The 18769-nt window shown below is 52.3% G+C and overlaps 1 protein-coding gene across 6 annotated transcripts; it reads left to right on the forward strand.

The window, feature by feature from the left end:
* Positions 1-569: 569 nt before the first annotated feature.
* Positions 570-18238, forward strand: SARDH (sarcosine dehydrogenase). Of its 6 annotated transcripts, none has more exons than XM_015879276.3 (22): positions 570-730; positions 807-900; positions 1467-1788; positions 2386-2564; positions 2883-3062; positions 3211-3334; positions 3448-3548; positions 4573-4677; positions 5212-5341; positions 6363-6449; positions 6552-6642; positions 8480-8621; positions 9564-9647; positions 9984-10097; positions 10639-10777; positions 10988-11101; positions 12133-12280; positions 12566-12659; positions 14870-15032; positions 15278-15446; positions 15869-16004; positions 17760-18238. In XM_015879276.3, exons 3-22 carry the CDS (start codon positions 1473-1475, stop codon positions 17883-17885), a joined length of 2742 nt encoding a protein of 913 aa, XP_015734762.1. In that variant the 5' UTR covers positions 570-730; positions 807-900; positions 1467-1472; the 3' UTR covers positions 17886-18238. The 6 variants fall into 6 exon arrangements, 5 of the variants coding, with proteins under 5 accessions (XP_015734762.1, XP_015734763.1, XP_085377312.1 ...); XM_015879277.3 differs by having other exon boundaries at positions 593-730; positions 1268-1788; XM_085521186.1 differs by lacking the exon at positions 570-730 and having other exon boundaries at positions 765-900.
* The last annotated feature ends 531 nt before the right edge of the window (positions 18239-18769 follow it).

The following is an 18769-nucleotide window of genomic DNA, read 5'->3' on the forward strand; positions in this document are numbered from 1 at the left end:
TTGGTGGAGGACTTTGGGCTCACTCTTTAAAACAAACTCTTTTTGCCTTATAGAAAATGGAGAGAAATGCCTGAGATGGACTAATTCTGAACAACTGAGCCCCTCTGCTGCTATTCAGGCTCTTCTCATAGTGGGGAGATTCAGATGCAGGCCCATCCTGCAGTCTATCCAACACATAAATGGGGTCTCCCAGGGGGTGGTGATGTTGAACGTGCAGAACCCCTTAAACCACAGCCCAGGCAGCAGAATCCAAACCTTTGAAGCCCTGCACCTCCTGCCCAGACAGGTCCTTGTACCAGGGCTGAGTCCCAAGCAGGAGGAGCAAGAAATCTTTGTGCCGAGAAAACTAAATTAAACCTTAAATTAAACCTTTTATTCCCCCTTCTAAATGATTTTTAGTATTATTATTTAGTTCTTTTCTTGTCTTTTTGCTGTTCACACCTTTGCTTTGAACTCTCAGGTCTGAACTTTGTAAATGCCTTTGAACCCCGCTCTTCCAATGCAACTGCTGGGAACTGGGGCAGGAGGGGCAGATGTTGGAGCTCTCTGTTTGCTCCCTGGCAGCCAGTGAGCCTTGTGGGCTGTGAGGCCCCCCCTCTATCCCAGCCCCAGCTGCACTGTTTGCTCTCTGCTAGGAGCCAATCTGGGAAGAAAAGTCACAACTCCGTTCTGTTTTGCATTTCTCTGTTCTTCCCTACTTTGTCGTTGGGCGGCGGAGCGATAAAAAGGAGTAAGAGCTCATCCAAGGGCTGGGGAAGCTGTGGTTGGCCCCGTTGGTTGTTGGAGCTGGTTAATGTTTTTTGCAGCGGGGCCGGAGGACGGCGGTGCGGAAGAGGAGAAGGAGGAGGAGGAGAGCATCAGAGGAAGGCAGACGTCCCGCGGCCATCACAAGTGTTGCTGGTGAGTGGATCCTGGATCTTCCATGGGAATATTTGGTGAGGTTTCCCAGCTTTGCATGGTGGCAATGAGTGGGGCCCCATAGGGGGGAGCTGTGCAGCAACACCAAACCGTGCTGCTCCAAAGCAGCCCGCTGCAAACTGCTCCAAAGCCATGTGCCAAAGCACGTCCCCAGCCTGTAGTGTAGGGTTGGACGGTTTGATATACCCCCGTCCCCCCTCGCAGCCAAAGCTCTGTCTTTTGTTGATAAGGAGCAAACCTTGAGCCTTTGTGGCGCTTGAATGCATGGAAAAAAAACCAACTCTACACAGAAAAGGGGTGGTTTCTGCAGGCTGGCAGCAAGCCCAGGAGCAACCCTGTGTATTTCCAGGCCCCTTTTGTAAGCTGGGCCCCTCCGAAGGGTGTTTGGAGACTGCTGTTTGGATACAGTTCCTTGCTGGATAGGGGTTCATGCCCACCTCTGGGTGCTGCTCAACCCATTGCCCAATGTGGATGTGCCGACACCGATACTGCCATCGTTCCAGTGGTGACCATCTGGCACCCCTGCTCACAATCTGAGATCTCTGCAGGTTGATATGTCCTACATGAGCTGTGCCCTGCGGGTGGCTGCCCCCCGCCGCCTGCCAGCTCCCTGGAGAAGCCCCCGACCCTACAGCAGCACAACAGGACCCACGGCCGAGAAGAGCGTCCCCTACCAAAAGACACTGAAGGAGGAAAGCAATGGGAGCACGGGGCCCAGCCGACCACCCCCAGCCTCAGCTGAGGTGGTGGTGGTCGGGGGAGGCAGTCTGGGCTGTCAGACCACCTATCACCTGGCCAAGATGGGCATCACAAACGTCGTCCTGCTGGAGAGGGATCGCCTGACGGCGGGCACCACCTGGCACACGGCTGGTGAGCTGCAGGGATGGGAGCCTGGTATTGCAATCTGTGACCTCATGTTGCAGCAGGGGAGGTTCAGGTTGGATACCGGGGTGCATTTGTTCTCCTAAAGATCAGTGCTGTACTGGCATAGCTGCCCATGGAGTGCTGGGGGGGGGGCAACATCCCTGGGGTCTTCCATAACCGTGGCAATGTGGGATGTGTCAGTGGGTATGGAGGGATGGGCTTGGGGATCTGAGAGGGCTTTTTTAACCATGATGATTCCACGATTGCTATTATTAATATTATTTCTATTATTGTTAATAAAATGCCCATTTACTTTGGCAGGGAGGGGGAAAAAAAGTTTAACTCAGCAATCATTTTTGGGTGTTGTAGGTAGTTCTCCGTAGAGCTTCCCCCATATCCCCTCCCCCCCGGCCTTTTCCCATTCATTTAACACCCAATCAGCAAAAAAAAATCCATTATCTGTAGCGCTCCATATTAGCCACGAGATGGAGCAAGAGCCTCAACGGGGTGACAGTGCCACGAGTGGGATGGGGAGGGAACCACGGGGCCATCGGAGCTCCCATCTCCATCCCACTCGGCTCTATCCCACGCTGTCCCCCATAGGTTTGCTGTGGCAGCTCCGTCCCAGTGACGTGGAGGTGGAGCTGCTGGCACACACGCGGGACGTGGTGAGCCGCGATCTGCCGGCCGAGACGGGGCTGCACACGGGCTGGGTGCAGAACGGAGGGCTCTTCATCGCCTCCAACAAGCAGCGCCTCGATGAGTACAAGCGGCTCATGTCGGTAGGATCAGCCCTCAGCATCCTCCTGGAACGTAGCATTGGTCTGTTGGGGTTCATTGGGTTGGCATCAGGCAAGATGAAGCCCAAAGGTGATCCTTTTTTTGCCCTTTCAGATGTTGTTTTCCCAGTTTCAGAGCAGCTTGTGTGCAGCCTCATCCCATATTCCCATGCAGATCATCACACCCACCTCCAGATGGAGGGCTTGCCTTAGAGCAACGTCATCCCTGGGCCGTGTGGGGGGTTGGGGAGCAAAACGTATCCTTGGGTCTCCTCCAGCATGGGATGAGTTCACACTCATGGTTTTCTTGTCTGCTGGCAGCTGGGGAAGGTGTATGGTGTGGAGTCACACGTCCTGACCCCAGCACAGACCAAGGAGCTGTACCCACTGATGAATGTGGATGACCTCTATGGCACACTATACGTCCCCAAAGATGGTACCATGGATCCTGCTGGCACCTGCTCCACCCTTACCAGAGCAGCAGCAGCCAGAGGTGCTACGGTAATGCCCAATTACTAATTAATGCCTGTTACGGTCAGCAATAAGAGGAGTCACTGTTCCAAAAGCAAGATGGCCAGAACGCTGCTGAGCTCCATCTTTCCCAGGGGTGATCCCAGCTCTGACTCTGCCTCTTTTTCTCCACCCTCAGATCATAGAGAACTGCCCCGTCACTGGCATCCAGGTCAGAACAGATGACTTTGGGGTGAAGAGGGTGCATGCAGTGGAGACGGCCCATGGGACAATCCAGACTCCCTGCGTGGTCAACTGTGCAGGTATGGATGGGACAGCTCTGCTTTGTACAGCATAAGCCAGGGGTGCACCAAGCCCCTGTCCACCAGCTGATATGCTCTGTGTGCCCCATCTACTGTGCTCTGTGTCCCCACAGGGGTGTGGGCACGTGCCCTGGGCCGGCTGGCAGGTGTGCACGTGCCATTGGTGGCGATGCATCACGCCTACGTGGTGACCGAACGCATTGAGGGTATCCAGGTGGGTCCTGCACTGCTCTTCTATGTGTGCCCTGGTGATGGGTAGAAACAGAACCACCCCTCCTGGCCCCATATGACCTTTAGGACCCCCTCCTGTTCTGCAAGCACCCCCCAGCTTCTCCTCCAGCTGCCTGCCTTATTAGAGCCATATTTAGTATTTAATGATGTTACAATCTAGCAGGATCCTTTCTTCTTATTTATTTATTTGTTCTCAATGGGATTACTGTAGGGTCTCTGACGTGCTTGGCGTCTCAAAGCAGCTCTCATAAAGATGCCAAACACCTTCTGAACGAGCAGAGCTGTTGTGGCTCTCCAGGCATTTCTGCACCACCCTGAGAAATCTGTTCTGCCTTCTGGCTATGGAGAATGGCTCAGGAGCCAAAGCAGGTTTCATTCACTCAGGTGCCACGGCTTGCAGAGTAACACTTTAATTAGTTTCCACCCCACTGACACAATCTCTAAGTTGGAGCTTTCAGTCCTTGATGCCTCATATTCAGAAGTACTGGTGTCTGTTCACCCTTCCATCCCAGTAGCTCTGCTGGGCTGTGCAAACACAGCAAGGAAGAGGCTCAGAGCGGAGGCTGCAGCTTGCAAGCCCCAGTGCATCCTGCTCCATCCACCTCATTTCGTTTGTCAACATGAAATGCGGGAGGCCCTACAACAATACCTTGGCAATGTTCACTTATTCATCATTCACAGGAACAAATCCCTCGTTCCCTGCATGCTGCTGTGCTCTTATTTTCTCCCACGTAGGTGGGTGGCAGACAAAGTCAAGCTAAGAGCAGGATCTGGGATCACACCGTAGCCACTGAGCCACCTGGAATCAAGCACACAGATTATGGGGTCTCCCTGAGCTCCCTCTCCCCCATTAGGATTGGAGCGCAGAGCATGGTGCAGCCCAGATGTGGTCCAGCTGCACACTCATCCTGCTCAGATTTCCCTATGGGGATGGGGTCATGGGCACATGGGGCTGTTGGGGCTGCTGCAGCTCAACCCCAGCTCACTCCTGCACCCCCTTCCTGCAGAACATGCCGAACGTTCGGGATCACGATGCCTCGGTGTATCTCCGTCTCCAAGGCGATGCCCTTTCCGTGGGTGGCTATGAGTCAAACCCCATCTTCTGGGAGGAGGTGAGCGGTGCTGGGAGGCTCTTGGGGAAGCCAGGCGAGTTTGCAGGAGACCCACATGCGTGGGGTGGGTTCAGCAGTGAGTTCCTCATGGTCTTGCACTGCCCACCCTGGGGAAACCGACTGTGGGCTGATTTTGGGAGCTCAGGAAAGCATCGTCCCCATTGGCCTGGAGGTGATGAGGAAACGAAGCAGGGCTCAGGGCTAACCCTGCTGTGTTGCTGGGTCACTGTATCTTAATTCAGCCTCTGTCCCAGTCTTTACGCTGCATTTTTCAATGCCTCTGTCCCATGGAGGAGGGACTCCCCCTCACCAGATGATGCCCATCCCCTGTCCACAATATACAACAAGACATGTAGGGGCTTTGGGTTTGGTGCTGGCTTTGCAACTCTGTACTGAGCTGTTGATAAAAACCCAGAGACTGGGATCTGCAAAGCAGCTCTATTCTCTGTGACCAAAGATGTTGGTAGGGCTGAGAGGCTCTTATCCATCAGCTGTGCTCTAATTAGTGTCCTGATTCCTGTTTCCCACCCTCAGGTATCGGAGAAATTTGCCTTCAGCCTCTTTGACCTGGACTGGGATGTTTTTATGCAGCACATCCAAGGTGCCATCAACAGAGTGCCAGTGCTGGAGAGGACAGGCATCAAATCCACTGTTTGTGGGCCAGGTAATGCAGTGCCTGGGAACACCAATCTGCTGCCTTTAGGTTATGGATCCCAGCAGATAGAGTTAAGACCCACAAAGAGAAGAGGGCAGTTTTGTGGGGTGGGCTGGTAATGCTGGGGTCACGCAGCTCTGCAAATCCCTGCATGCTGGGGCTGCTGAGCTGGGAATGAAGGGATGCATTTTCTCAAGTAGTGACTGCTGTTTTCCTGAGATTTATGTTATTATTGTGACTGTGGGGCTTGAAGACATTTGGTTTGCTTCCAGCACCTTGCAGCCCAAGCAGGTAGGGATGATGGCACCATCAAGCTGAGCCATAAGCAGTTGGTTTGGCCTTGAAAACATCCACATGCCAAAAAAAGATAAATCCTTTTTGCTGAAAACCCTCAAGAGCTCTGGGAAGGAGCTGGATTGTACACAGAGGGAAAGCAGGGCACATCTCTGGCCCTGCAGCATGCACAAAGAGGTGCTGCGCCCTGGCTTTGATTGAATTGCAGCGTGAGTGGAGCTGGGGGCCACCAGCAGACAGCTGACAGCTTATAGATAGATGTCGAGTGATTGCAATGCAGTGGGGTAATTTGCAAAGGGTCAGCGTTCCTCCTTTGCTTGATTTAAAGGTGCTGCTGGTCTGCTTGCCACATTGGAATCAGGCAGAGCTGGAGTAAATAGCAGACGCTTGTTCTTTCTGCTGTGCTGTAAATATTTCACCACCAGAACAGAAAGCTGCCCCTTAGGAAGGGAGTTCCTGCAGTGATTATGGGAGCAAAGTTTGGGTGCAGTGCAGACCCAGCTCATGTTTTGCATGGTTGCACAGACTGCCCTAATGCAGGGAGGATGGCACACCTCCAGCAGGGTGTTCTGCTCTGCCTTTCTCATGTGGGATGTGCACCAAGGATGCAGCTGATGGCTGTGATGGGTACAAGAGCCATAGAGGAATGAAGCCACCAATGGCAAGAGCAGGATGAGGTCAGAGCAGGATCCCTGCAGGACAGATCCTGGCTGATACATCTCTCTTTGTCCTACAGAGTCATTCACAGCTGACCACAAACCGCTCATGGGGGAGGCTCCAGAAGTCCGAGGTTTCTTCCTTGGCTGTGGCTTCAACAGTGCCGGTAAGAGAGCATAGGAAACCCCACTGCATGCATCCCAGTGTGAGGACCGCACCCCGGCAGTGATGGTGCTTGGCCTCATTGGTGTCCTCACCTCTTCCCCAGGGATGATGCTGGGAGGAGGCTGTGGGAAGGAGCTGGCCCATTGGATCATCCACGGCCGGCCAGAGAAGGATATGTATGGCTACGACATCAGGCAAGGCTGTGCTTGCACCCAATGGGGAGCATGGGGGTGGGTGTCAAAATCAGGTGTCTAGGCAGTGTCTATGCTGCAGCCCCTGCCCCCTGAGAAGCTGGAATCAATTAGGCCCTTGGCATTAATGAATTTACACTTGGGATTTATCTCACTTGCCTCATTCTGTTTCTACGCAAACCGCTTCCATCAGACACGATGAGATGGCAGGGATGAGGAAGGACAGGGTAATTATGTTTGGGCTGTGTTGTTGTTCAATTAGTGCTGTGCTTAATCCTCTAAGTTAATAATCGGGGGTGATGATTGCAACTGGAGAAAGATTAGTGTTCCCTCTCTGCGGCACTACATGGGCTGGGAGATTTGGGCTGTGCAGATGTTGGCTCTGTAATTGCTTTTGACTTGTTCAATCGTGTCTGATTGGGTTTGGGCTTTCTTGCAGGGTTGCTTGTGACAGCAACAAGCTTGTCAGGGATAGATCTGTGAAAATCACATTGCTTTGATGGGAACAGTGCTAAGCAGACCATGGAGCCAGCATGGGAGCTGCTGCTAACACAGAGAATCACAGAATGGTTTGAGTTGGAAGGACATCAGGTCCCACTCGCTGCAGTGATTAAGGACACCCACAGCTCCATAGGGTGCTCAGAGCCCCTCCATCCCGACTTTTGCTGTCTGCAGGAATGGGGCACCACCACCTCTCTATTCAACCTGTGTCAATGCCTCACCAGCCCTATTTTAAAACACTTTTTGCTTATATCCAACCTATGCTGGTTTGCAAAGCAGGCAGCAGCCTCATGGCCCCACCAGAGCAATGGTGCTGTGCCAGCTGCTGTCCCATTGGGCATCATGGCCATGCACAGCCTTGGCTCATTGGGGTGCTCCAATCCTTCTGGTGTTCTGTCTTTCCTGCATTTGTCAAGCTGATATCAGTCCTGTTTTGTTCTTTATTTTTGTTTTTATTATTATGATTACCGAGCTCCTCTTTAAATAACTCCCATTCCTTCACATTTAAATATTTATCCTCTCAAATCACTCGCTTGTAAATATTTCATCTGGCAGCTGTTGCTCCTCTCCCTGCTGTCTAAAAGCAGTGTGGTTGTGGTGGCAGGGTTGGGGCCATCCCCTGCCATGTGTCCCCTGCCATGTGTCCCCTGCCACCTGTCACATGTGGGCAGAGTGGGGAAGAAAGCCAAAAATACCATTCTGAATGGTCCTATGTGTTACATTATGCTTTACCTCCTGTCTGCTGCTCTGCAGAACTGGGGGCTCTGGGCAATGGGGACAAGAGAGATGCCTCCAGCCAAGAGGTGATGGTCTAGGAATCACTGGGCTATGGCACAGGGTATGGCAACAGCACCCTGAGCCCGTGCTGAACTGGCACATTCCTTCAAGGAGATCTTTCTGTTTGAAAGAGGAAAACATGTCAAACAAATGTAAAATGCTTTGGGTTTTATTTATGTTTCAGTCTAGGGAGAATTGGATGAAAAATGCGAGGAATGTTCGTGGCTCTCCCCCTTCTTCTTGCATTTCAGGCTGGGTTGTGCAAGAAGAGCTCTCTGAGGTTTGCCCAGTGCTGAATCAGGGCAGAATTAACCTCAATTTCTCTCATTTCTTATTTTTCCCCAGCAGGGTTGTATCCTGCTCCGATAGATCTCACAGAGCTCAGGGATGGCAGAGCCATGGGGATGAGAGTTTTGATGAGCAAGAGATTTGGGTTTCTCTGCTCTCCTCCCTACAAAAGGGAATAGAAATCCCAATTTGACACCACAGCAGCTGCCAGCACCTCTCATTGCGAGGCTGTGCCCTGGGGTCTGATGTCCATCATCCCTTTTTTGTCCTTCAGGAGGTTCCACCACTCCCTCACCGATAACAACCGCTGGATCCGGGAGCGGAGCCATGAGTCCTATGCCAAGAACTACTCGGTTGTCTTCCCCCATGATGAGCCGCTGGCAGGGCGCAACATGAGGAAGGACCCTCTGCACCAGGTGGGCACCCATGGGCATCCCTGCTCCCATCCATCAGCGTGGAACTGCTCACCCACTGTTCAATGCAGGGATGCTGGGGTGGGCTGACCCCAATGGAAGTTGGATGGTGGAGATGCCAAATGTTCAACTAAGACTCAACATAGCACTGGTCAACGGATGATGATAAAGTACAAAGCAGAGCTCAGAGCCCCCAAAAACACTCAAAGAGCACATCAGGGAGCTGAGCCCTTTCCACTGACTTCAAATTCACACCACAGCATCCTTTGTCCAACAGAGAGCAGTAAAACTGACATTCCTCCCCACCGGCCCCCGATGTTTGGTTGACAGCTCTGTTGTTTTCTGTCACCGAGAATGCAATTTCTTTCTTAATAGCATGTCTAATAAGCCATGCCCATTTGACTGACAGCCTGGTATTTGTGCATGCAGCTCCAGAACATGTGCTGCGTTTTATAAATAGGCACTGAATCATTGCTGAAATATTCTGCAAAATCTATTCTTTTCCGAACGGAGGTACCCAACAAAAATATCTTAATGGATCCCTAATTAATTGTGCATAGAGAGATTTTCCTGAGAGCACAGAGCAGGAATGAGAAAGTTGCTGTGTGAATCTCTGATGTTATTGCTATAATGATGGAGGTGGTTGGGTGACAATGGTGCTCTCTGCATTTACCATCCCCGAAGCAGTGATTTGTGCAGTGCAGGTTTTGGTGCTTATACTGCTGTAGGGGGGACACAAAGATCAGCCAGTCCACAAGGCAATGGGGAGTTCAGCTGGTTTAGAGAACAACCCCAAGAGCTGATTTTGGCTGCTGATAGCTGATGCCGGAGGGGTTGTGAGTTGGGTTTTGAGCGTGCATTGGAGGTGGCTGGAGGAGGGCTTGGAGAAAAGTGCTGCTTTTAACCTCTTTTTCCCCCCCATTTCTCTGGCTTTGTCTCAAGCAGGAGTTGCTCCAGCAGGGCTGTGTGTTCCAGGAGAGGCACGGCTGGGAGCGACCAGGTTGGTTCAGCCCAGGAGGAGCAGCTCCGGTAAGCACAGTGCTGGGTATGTGGGACGGGCTGCCCTGAAAGCAGCGCATCTCCCCAGAAAAGGTCCAGGAAAACATCCATTAATTCACTCTAACAGTAAGCAAGAGGAGTTTGATGTGTGTGTCTGCCTGTCCCTATGCAGCAGGCAGCCCCTAACAGGGGGCATCAGTGTCCCTTCTGTACATTGGGAACTGTAGGAAGGGGCAGCTAAGTGGGGACCTACCAGCTCAGCCATGTATCACAGGACCCTCTGCTTCACACTGCATGGTGTGAAGCAGCCCTTTGGCTTTGGGGTTCCTCCTATTACTCCCCTCCATCCTCACACTTCTCCCCCAGGTCCTGAATTATGACTATTACGGTGCTTACAGCCAGGAGCGGCACAGGGACTACACCTACAACCAGCTGTTGGCAGATGAATACACCTTCGACTTCCCACCACATCACCACATTGTGAGTGCAGTGTGAGGGCACATCAGGAGCTGGTGGGGGTGTTGGAGGCCCCAGAGGCCCTGCAGCATTCTGCCTTTGGATAGAGTTGGGGAGGCTCATGGGGATGGGAACTCAAAGCTGGGGGAAACATTCCCATGAAATGAAGTGAAACTCATGGCTTGTGCTTGGAAAGCTCAGAAGAGGCTGTGTGAGTTTTATTGCTGCTTTCCCAAAGGAAAGAGATGAAACCATCTTGGGGGAAGCTCCATCTGGAGAGCATTGGCTCCCCAGCCAGCTCGGTGTCCCCAAAGTGCAGTGCAGAGTGAGGGACCTCATGGAAATGGAGGGAGGAATGGCTGGTTTGATTAGATGAACCATTATTATTGATAGCTCTCACTGTGTTACTGACATAAAAAACGAGGCTGGACTTGTTAAACTTAACACTGATATTTTCATGTATATTTTGAGGCCCTACGTTGAACTTTAAAGTCACCAGGTGTGTATCCTGGTGGTGTTTCTCATTACATAAATGGCTTCAGCAATGTGTTTGCTTTAATTTTAGATCAAGAAGGAATGCCTGACATGCAGAAATGCCCTGGCTCTCTTCAACATGTCTTATTTTGGGAAGTTCTACCTGGTTGGCCCCGAAGCCACCAAAGCAGCCAACTGGCTGTTCAGTGCTGATGTGAGCAAAGCACCAGGTACTGCCAGCCCCTCTCATTGAGCATGGGGCATCCTAAACCAGAGCACACAGTGGGAGCCCAAACCAGCTTTTGTTCTGTGCATGATACAGCCCTTGCTCCTATCTCTGGATAGGACACGCTGCACCCAGGTGCAATGGCAGTAATTGGGATAAGTGTTGGTGCTCCCCATGCTGGGCAGTGAAGGTGGGCAATGCATCCCTCCCACAGGCAGCACCGTGTACACCTGCATGCTTAACAAGCGTGGAGGGGTAGAGAGTGACCTGACCGTCAGCAGGATCAGCCCCGGTGACCCCAGCTCCCCGCTGGCCCCTTCCTTCCAAGGTAAAACCCTGGGCATGGGGCAATGGGGTTTGTGCCTCCAGCCTGAGCCACACAGCAGCATCCCTGGGATGCTCCCAGCAGTGGGGATGGGAAGCCACAGTGATGGGCTCAGCACAGGGCCCTCTGTCCTCACTGTGCTCAGGACCACGTGTGGCCGCGGGCACAGTGCTGATTGCATTTACCTAATGGCAGCCACCTGTTTTTTTCCACTTCCACCCCTCGCTGTCTATAACCCAATTATCCCCTTTGTGCCGGGGGCTTGTGCTGCTCATCGGTGTTATTGGGTTTCTTCAGGCCAGGATGGTGCTCTGACCTCTCCCAAAGCCCTTATCAGCTGCCATAAAGCGGAATTGAAAGGAAGCAGAGCAGCCAACCCTGGGGGCAGGAATAGCATTAGGGAACAGCAGGGGAGGAGGGCACCAAATTGGGCTGCAGCCCCACTGGCAGCACTGTGCCAGCTGCTGTGGTGTTGCACCCTGGTATCCCACACCCCTTTATCCCTGATGCTCAGGGGCAGTGGGGTGATGGGGAGTGGTTGGTAGAGCTGCAGGGTTTGACGGGTGATGGAGAAGCTGAATAGGAGCGAGTCTATTTTTCCAATTACAGTAGGTGGCTGCACTTATTATCGTTATGACAGAATATCAGAGAGTAATTTGGTAGTGGCAGGAAAGGAAGAGGAAAGATCGATTGTGCAATAATCAGCTCCTAAACCACATCCTTGGGAATTTTTCACCCAGGATTATCAACAAGATGAAATTCCTCTTCATACTCACACGCACAGCTCCTTCCCTTCCCATCGGTGTCTCTGAACTGCACCATGCTGGGGAGGCTGCATGCAAAGGAAAGCATATGCAGTGATTTGTGAGGCTGCTGTGGCCCAGTGGAGGCCAAGAGCACTTGCATTATGCTACCTTTGACTTCAGCCCGTTGAGTTTTTCATGGCCTCATCATTACACTGAGCAGATCATCACCCCCAGCCCAATACTGCTGATCTTAAAGCACTGCTGGGGATGGGGGGTGTCATTTTCCAGGAGATGGCTACTACCTGGCCATCGGTGGGGCCGTGGCTCAGCACAACTGGTCGCACATCACCACGGTGCTGCAGGACATGAAGCTGCAGTGCAAACTCATCGACTGCTCAGAGGAGCTGGGCATGATGAGCCTGCAGGGTCCACTGAGGTGAGTGGGCTGTGGCCTCTTTCCCTGAGCCCCATTCATGGGTTAAGATCCCCAACCCATCCCACCATGCCCACTGACCATATCCCCAGGTGCCACATCTCCAAAGTTCTTGAACACCTCCAGGGACGGTGACTTCACCACTCCCTGGGCAGCCCATGCCAGCACCTCACCACTCTTTTGGAGAAGAAATCTTTCCTAATATCCAACCTGATGAGAAAGCAACTGTTGGTGATGCCCCCACCAGGAGGAGAGCAGTGAGCTCTCTGCTTTGCTGTTCCCCCACAGCCGTGGTGTGCTGCAAGAGCTGCTGGACACCGACCTCAGCAACGAGGCCTTCCCCTTCTCCACCCATAAGCTTGTGAAAGCTGCAGGATGCACGGTAGGACAGCACTTGGGGTCCCAAGGGATGTGTTCTACAATGGGAACTGGGAATGTATGGTGTATGGTGATACTGGAAGGAGCAGAGTGCCCTCAGGCAGATGCGGGGTGAGCACCAGTGCTAGATTTATTTGACACTCTGGATCCCTTCCTTTTCCTTTAAAAGAAATAAAAAGAGGTAGGGACAATTTAATATGAAACGTGTCACATCCTCCCTGTAAGGGCTGGGGAGCCTGAGGAGTCGGTGCATTTGATCACAGGAGAAGTCTGACAACCTTAAGCTTTCCGTTCAAGCACGGATCATTTTGCATTTGCTGAGACTTCAGGGCTCGTGTCTGTGGTTATGCAATGGGATGTAGGGATGGCCACGTGCCTGGGGCTGAGCCTTGGGGGTGATGGGGAGAATCCAGCTCCACTGTCCACCCAGGGGAGAGCTGATGTGTTTTCAGATACTGATTTTCCCCAAGACTGTCATTCAGCAAGGAAACAACACGGCTGGGAAACAGAATCTCATTTTCTTGCTTTCCTGCTTGATGAAATAGTTCCAGCTCAGCCGTTGTAACTGGAAATGGTGGTTAAGAATACACTTGGAGATATAGGAAGAGTAGCACAGTGATATCAGTTATGTGGGACACTGTGGTCCTGGAGGCCTGGGGTGCAGCCATAAACTTTGTGCCAGCTGCCATTTGAGCAGGGAATGGGACAGGAGTGAAACTGGGTGAAGCCACACACACAGGGACACTTTTCATTGGGAATTAAAGTGGGTTTAATTCGAATGCAGCCGGCTGCTGAAGGGTTTGCTGCTAAATCAAATTATGGCTATTTTGGATGGTGAGGATGAGCCTCGCCAGGGCTCAGAGCACTTTAAATAAGGCACAGATTTGCCTAATACAGATGGATCCTCCAAAGTGTCACCATGCAGGTGCCAAAACCCACTGTGCTTCCCAAGGAAGGGATGGTGGCATAGGGGACCCTAAGGCCAGCCCGGGTTGCAGCACACCACATATCAGCACCGACAAGCCACAATCCTCCCTTGTAAGAGCTGTGACAGCCTCACAGCGTCTCCTAATAATCCACTTATCCCTGTGAAAGGTGTAGCAATGTTCTCATCTCCTGGAGTGTCATTGGTTTATTTGCATTTTCCTTTAAGTTTGCAAAAAAAAAACCCACCAAGAAATAATAACAATCCTGTCCTACAAGGGAGAAACGGCTCACAGAAATGTTTCGGTGTCTTTTAAGTGCAAATACCCTGATTTAAAAGGAAGAACAGCTTCCCTGCCCTCTCAGGGTGAGTCCAGAGGGGCTGAACGCAGCCCAGCACCTCTAAGTGGGAGCGCTGAGGTTTTTGTGCATTAACACAGAGGTAGAACAGAATCAGCCAGAGGGAGAGGAGAGTTCCTGCAGAGTTAATGACTCTGGAAATTACCAATTGGTTTGTGAATGTATATATAGAGTGTCCCTCATTGTATTAAAGAGCAGCGAAAGGGCCCCGTTTGAATTTCACTGCTGGATGTGGGGTAAAGTTCAGGTTTGAGCTTTCTAGAATACTCAGAATGCTTTTGAACTGTTGCTCAAAGACCTGGGAGTTGATGCTATTTCATAGCTCTGTTTGGAGTTGAATATAAACCTTTGTTCCCCCTAGGCCTACTCTGTGTGCTACATACCTATATGCTGCCCCTATTCCTCTCCATGCAAACCTAACTCCCAGCACCCCAATTTTCTAAGCATATAGTTTTCCTACAACAAATGGCTCGGCCTTATTATCAGAATGCCTGGTTTCCTGCAGCAGCAGCCTTGTTGGAGCTTGGTGCATTCAGTATTGGGTTAATTACACTGCTGGGAGCGATGCTACAGAGCACTGCCTCTGCTATGGGATCCTGAGCATCCTCATGGGGTGGGCAGGGTGTGGGTGGGGATGCTGGGCTCAGCCCTGGGTACCAGCAGGTGGTTGTTGGAGTTGGGATGCACCCCAAAGTGCCACACAGAGAGCTCACAGCAGGATAGTCCCACTGGGGTCTGGCTTCCCTGCCCCATGAGTGATACAGCAGATTGCACGGACACAGGACACAGTGCCCATAGGCTTTCCCAGGGTGTACTGGATCAGTAGAGGGAGACAAAGGCCCTGCTGGTGTGGTAGTGTTGCTGCTGGTCACTGCCATACTGCACAGCCCTGCTCTGTGCTCAGGGATTTGGGGCTTTTATACCCTACAGGTGCGTGCTATGAGGCTGTCCTTTGTCGGTGAGATGGGCTGGGAGCTGCATGTGCCCCGGGAGGACTGTGTCAAGGTGTACAAGGCAGTGATGGAGGCAGGTGCCCGGCATGGCATCATCAACGCCGGCTACAGAGCCATCGACAGCCTCAGCATCGAGAAAGGTTTGAGGCTCTCCTTACAGCAACACTTGTTGCTTTGCTTCTGACCTAATGGGCAAATGTGTTTTTCTCAGCATGGGGGTAGGTTAGTGAGGATGGGGGGCACCAGAGCAACTCTCCCATCTGTGGTCTCCTTTTGAGGGTGCTTCATCCAAAGCCAAGTGAAGCAAGGGATGCCCAACAGGCTGCTATCACGGTCTCCAGCTTTTGCTCACTGAGACAGGGAGACCCCTGTTTGTTCTCTGTAGGGTACAGACATTGGCATGCAGACCTCCGCCCTGATGATACACCACTGGAAGCAGGCTTGGCCTTCACCTGCAAGCTCAAGTCCAGCATCCCCTTCCTTGGACGGGAGGCTGTGGAAGCACAAAAAGCCACCGGCATCTTCCGCCGCCTCGTCTGCTTCACTATAGATGAGTGAGTGCAGTGCCAATGGGGCACTTCTGTGCTCCCCAAAACCCAATGCCAGCATGATGAGACTCACAGTGCTCCCATCCAGCCCCATGCATGCTCACGGGGCTCAGCTCCCACCTGCTCAGCTGCTTTCTGTGCTCTAATTCAGGCTCTAATTTAAGTCTCACCACACACTCCCTGCTAGATACTTAATGGGAGCTGGAAACGGTGTGACAGGGAGTGGGTTGATCGTGTTGCACCCAGAGCAGCAGGAGGGCTTGTGAATCAGGCTGGAGAGGATTTGGCTGAGAAACAAGGGGGTGAGGGGGCTGTGGGGCTGCAGCTCCAATGCCAGGGGGAGCCCCAGCACATGGGGCTGCCACCTCCCACCCTTTCCTCTGCTTTGTGCCATTCCAACCTGTTTTTTTCCTGCCTTTACCCTGCAGGAAGGTGCCAATGTTCGGCCTTGAGGCCATCTGGAGGGACGGCAAGGTGGTGGGCCACATCCGCCGGGCAGATTTTGGCTTTGCCATTGACAAAACCATCGCTTACGGCTACATCCGTGATCCTGCAGGGGGACCTGTGAGTATGGCACTACCACGTCCCTCCCTGTGCCCAAGGGCTGGCAGGGATGCACGGCGCCCATGTTGGAAGCCATATGCACAAGCATGTTGCTGGCAGCTGGGGTGTGAGACATTGCACCCTCGTGTCCCTCCCCCGTGCTCAGTGGTGGTGGCACAGAATGCGATGGGGAGCGATGCTGCAGCTCAGCTGCTGCACTGTCCTCGCTGGTGACATCCAGACTGCCATGCAGTGTGACCCTGCCACTGCTATCCACCCCCAGCACTTTCTCAGCTGTTAATTGCAAGCAAGTATTTAATTGCAAGCAAGCATTTAATTACAGTGGTAAATTAACTGACATTATAAGAGCGACTAGCCAATAGGAGCGTGGCAGGTTCCTAATTAACCCTGGGAGACTCCTGGCTGGTAAATCAGGTGCCCTTGTTAAGCAGTGTGTTATAGACAGAGAGCTGAGAGCCTTTGTGGGGGTAGAGGGTTCTGGGTGATGCCCTTTGGGGGCTGTCCTTCTTGTAGCACATACGCTTGTGCTTTAATCCTCTGTTTGCCTAAATGTTTAATCCTATGTTAGTGCAATGCTCCTGAGTCGGGCAGTTTAGGGTGAGCTATCTCTGCAGCCCACTGAAGCAACGTCTTTCAATTCTGGGGTATGGAGTAAGCTTCTCCCCAGGGCAGCTTTGTGCCATTCAGTGCAGGGAGAGGGATGGGGGGTGTGTGCTGACTGGGGGGATGCAGGGCTCAGGGTTGCTTGTTTCCTCTGGGGAGCTGTGCAGGAGCATTTCAGTGAGCATTAAGGGATGTCAGACTGTCCCTGTCCCGTAGCCAGGAGATGGCTGCAGGCTCTCGGATGCTGCAGTGGAGTCTCCAATAAGTGACCCCATTATGGGACCCCTATGGTGTTATTTACCCCTATATTTGGATTTCTCTCCTCCCTTACATCTCTCTCAGCCACTTCTGCCTGTCCCAGGCAGTGTGATGGCAGTGATGGGATGGAGATGGCACAGGGACAGTCCCTCCTGCCTGCAATGAAGCACCAATGTAGCACGGGGTGCATCGATCATGACTTTCCTCTCTCTTCCCTTTCTGCAGGGAAATCTCTGTGGCTATAGGGCCGACAATAGTGCCAGCAATGGGGCTGACAGCTGCAGACACTACAGGGAGCAGTTGTGCATGCGGGGGCTGTTTGCAGGAGATCAGCCCTGCCAGCTCATTGTGCAGCCGCCTGCAGAACGCCGTGCTCATTAAGCAGATGTTAATGCACAGCCTTAATCTCTCTGCTCCCTGTGCTAACTCCTGCTTGATTTACCCCGTGACAGGGGGTTGCTGTGTGGGGAGGAACCTTTCCTTGCATTGAGGCATCTTGGGTGCTGGTACTGGCGAAGGGGACACATCCTGCAGGGACATCCTGCTGCCAGCACAGTCCTGTTCTACAGGCAGTGCCTGGCTGGGGACAATGGAGACTGACCCTATTGGGTGTGCATCCCCCTGCTGCCCACCCAAAGCCTATTTGTGAGCCCACCTCACTTGGATGCTGTTGAAGAAAAGGATATATAAGAGAAATACTGGTTTCTTTAGCTCCATGCTTTTAAAAATCTACTTTCCTCCTCTCTGTGCATCCTCCTGGGATGGCAGAGCTGGGTTTTCTGCAGAAAATATGGCTGTAGCGCAGCATAGGAGAGTCCCCTGTGAGTGGGGAGGGGTGGGCTGCTGCCCCCCAGTGCTTGGCTGCGCCTAACACGGGGCTTATCTGCCTTGCAGGTCTCACTGGATTTCGTGAAGAGTGGCAGCTATGAACTGGAGAGGATGGGAGTGCGCTACCCTGCCCAGGCACACACCAAGTCCCCGTTTGACCCAGACAACAAGCGAGTGAAGGGCATCTACTGAGAGCCTGAGATGGGGAGAGGGGAATGCTGCTGGCCCCATTCTCTGCCCAGCAGTCTGCTGTGAACTCACTGAGTAAATGTGGGTCAGATGAGAAGGGAAGAAAAGGAAAAGATTCCACAAAGTGCAAGAATTTGGTTCCTGGGTTTTCTAAATGAAGCAATACCACTACAGCAATAATTCTATCCCATGGGTTAATCGACCTGAAAACAGTGTTTTGCTTGACTGCAAATGAAATGGTTTCAATTTTTAACTTCGCTGGAAACCCTTTCCCCCCCCTAAACATAGTTTCACGCTGCCTGGAAATGAAGTTTTTAAACTAGATGTCTGCCATAAATACGGCCATCATCTCCAAACCTGCCATCCCACCAGGCTCTGTCTGGGTGATGGGTGGCACTGGGTGCCTGCTGGGTGTGGGAACATGGGTAAATGGGTGGCCCCCTCAATAGTTACAGCCCTGCATATCCCTTGGGAAGGAGCAGGGGCAGGGGATGCTCTCCCTGCTGCAGGATTCTTCTGAACCATGATGTAATTGGTTTTATCCAAAAGGGTTTAAAGCGTGAGCTTCTATTGGCTTCATTGGTAACTGTCACTGAAATCCCTTTACATACTGAGCCCAGGGTGCCCAACCATTCTGTGCTCACTTCGGTTCTGTTTGCTTTGCCGAAGGGCTGTCTCTGTGCAGGAGATAGAGAGGGCCGATCTTCCTCAGTTCCAGTCACTGACCTTTTCCATTTCCAGCAGCACAAGAGCAAAGGCAAGTTTTGAGCTATGCATCCAGAGAGCAATTGGTGCCCCAGGGAGTGCCGCTGGCTTGCACTCTGCTTTTGAAATGAGGAAAACATGACGATTGCCACACAGCCCCATAATACAGAGCTGGGGAGAGA

This window comes from Coturnix japonica, chromosome 21 (assembly GCF_054131305.1).
Source record: "Coturnix japonica strain WE chromosome 21, WE-NBRP24, whole genome shotgun sequence".
Taxonomy (NCBI): domain Eukaryota; kingdom Metazoa; phylum Chordata; class Aves; order Galliformes; family Phasianidae; genus Coturnix; species Coturnix japonica.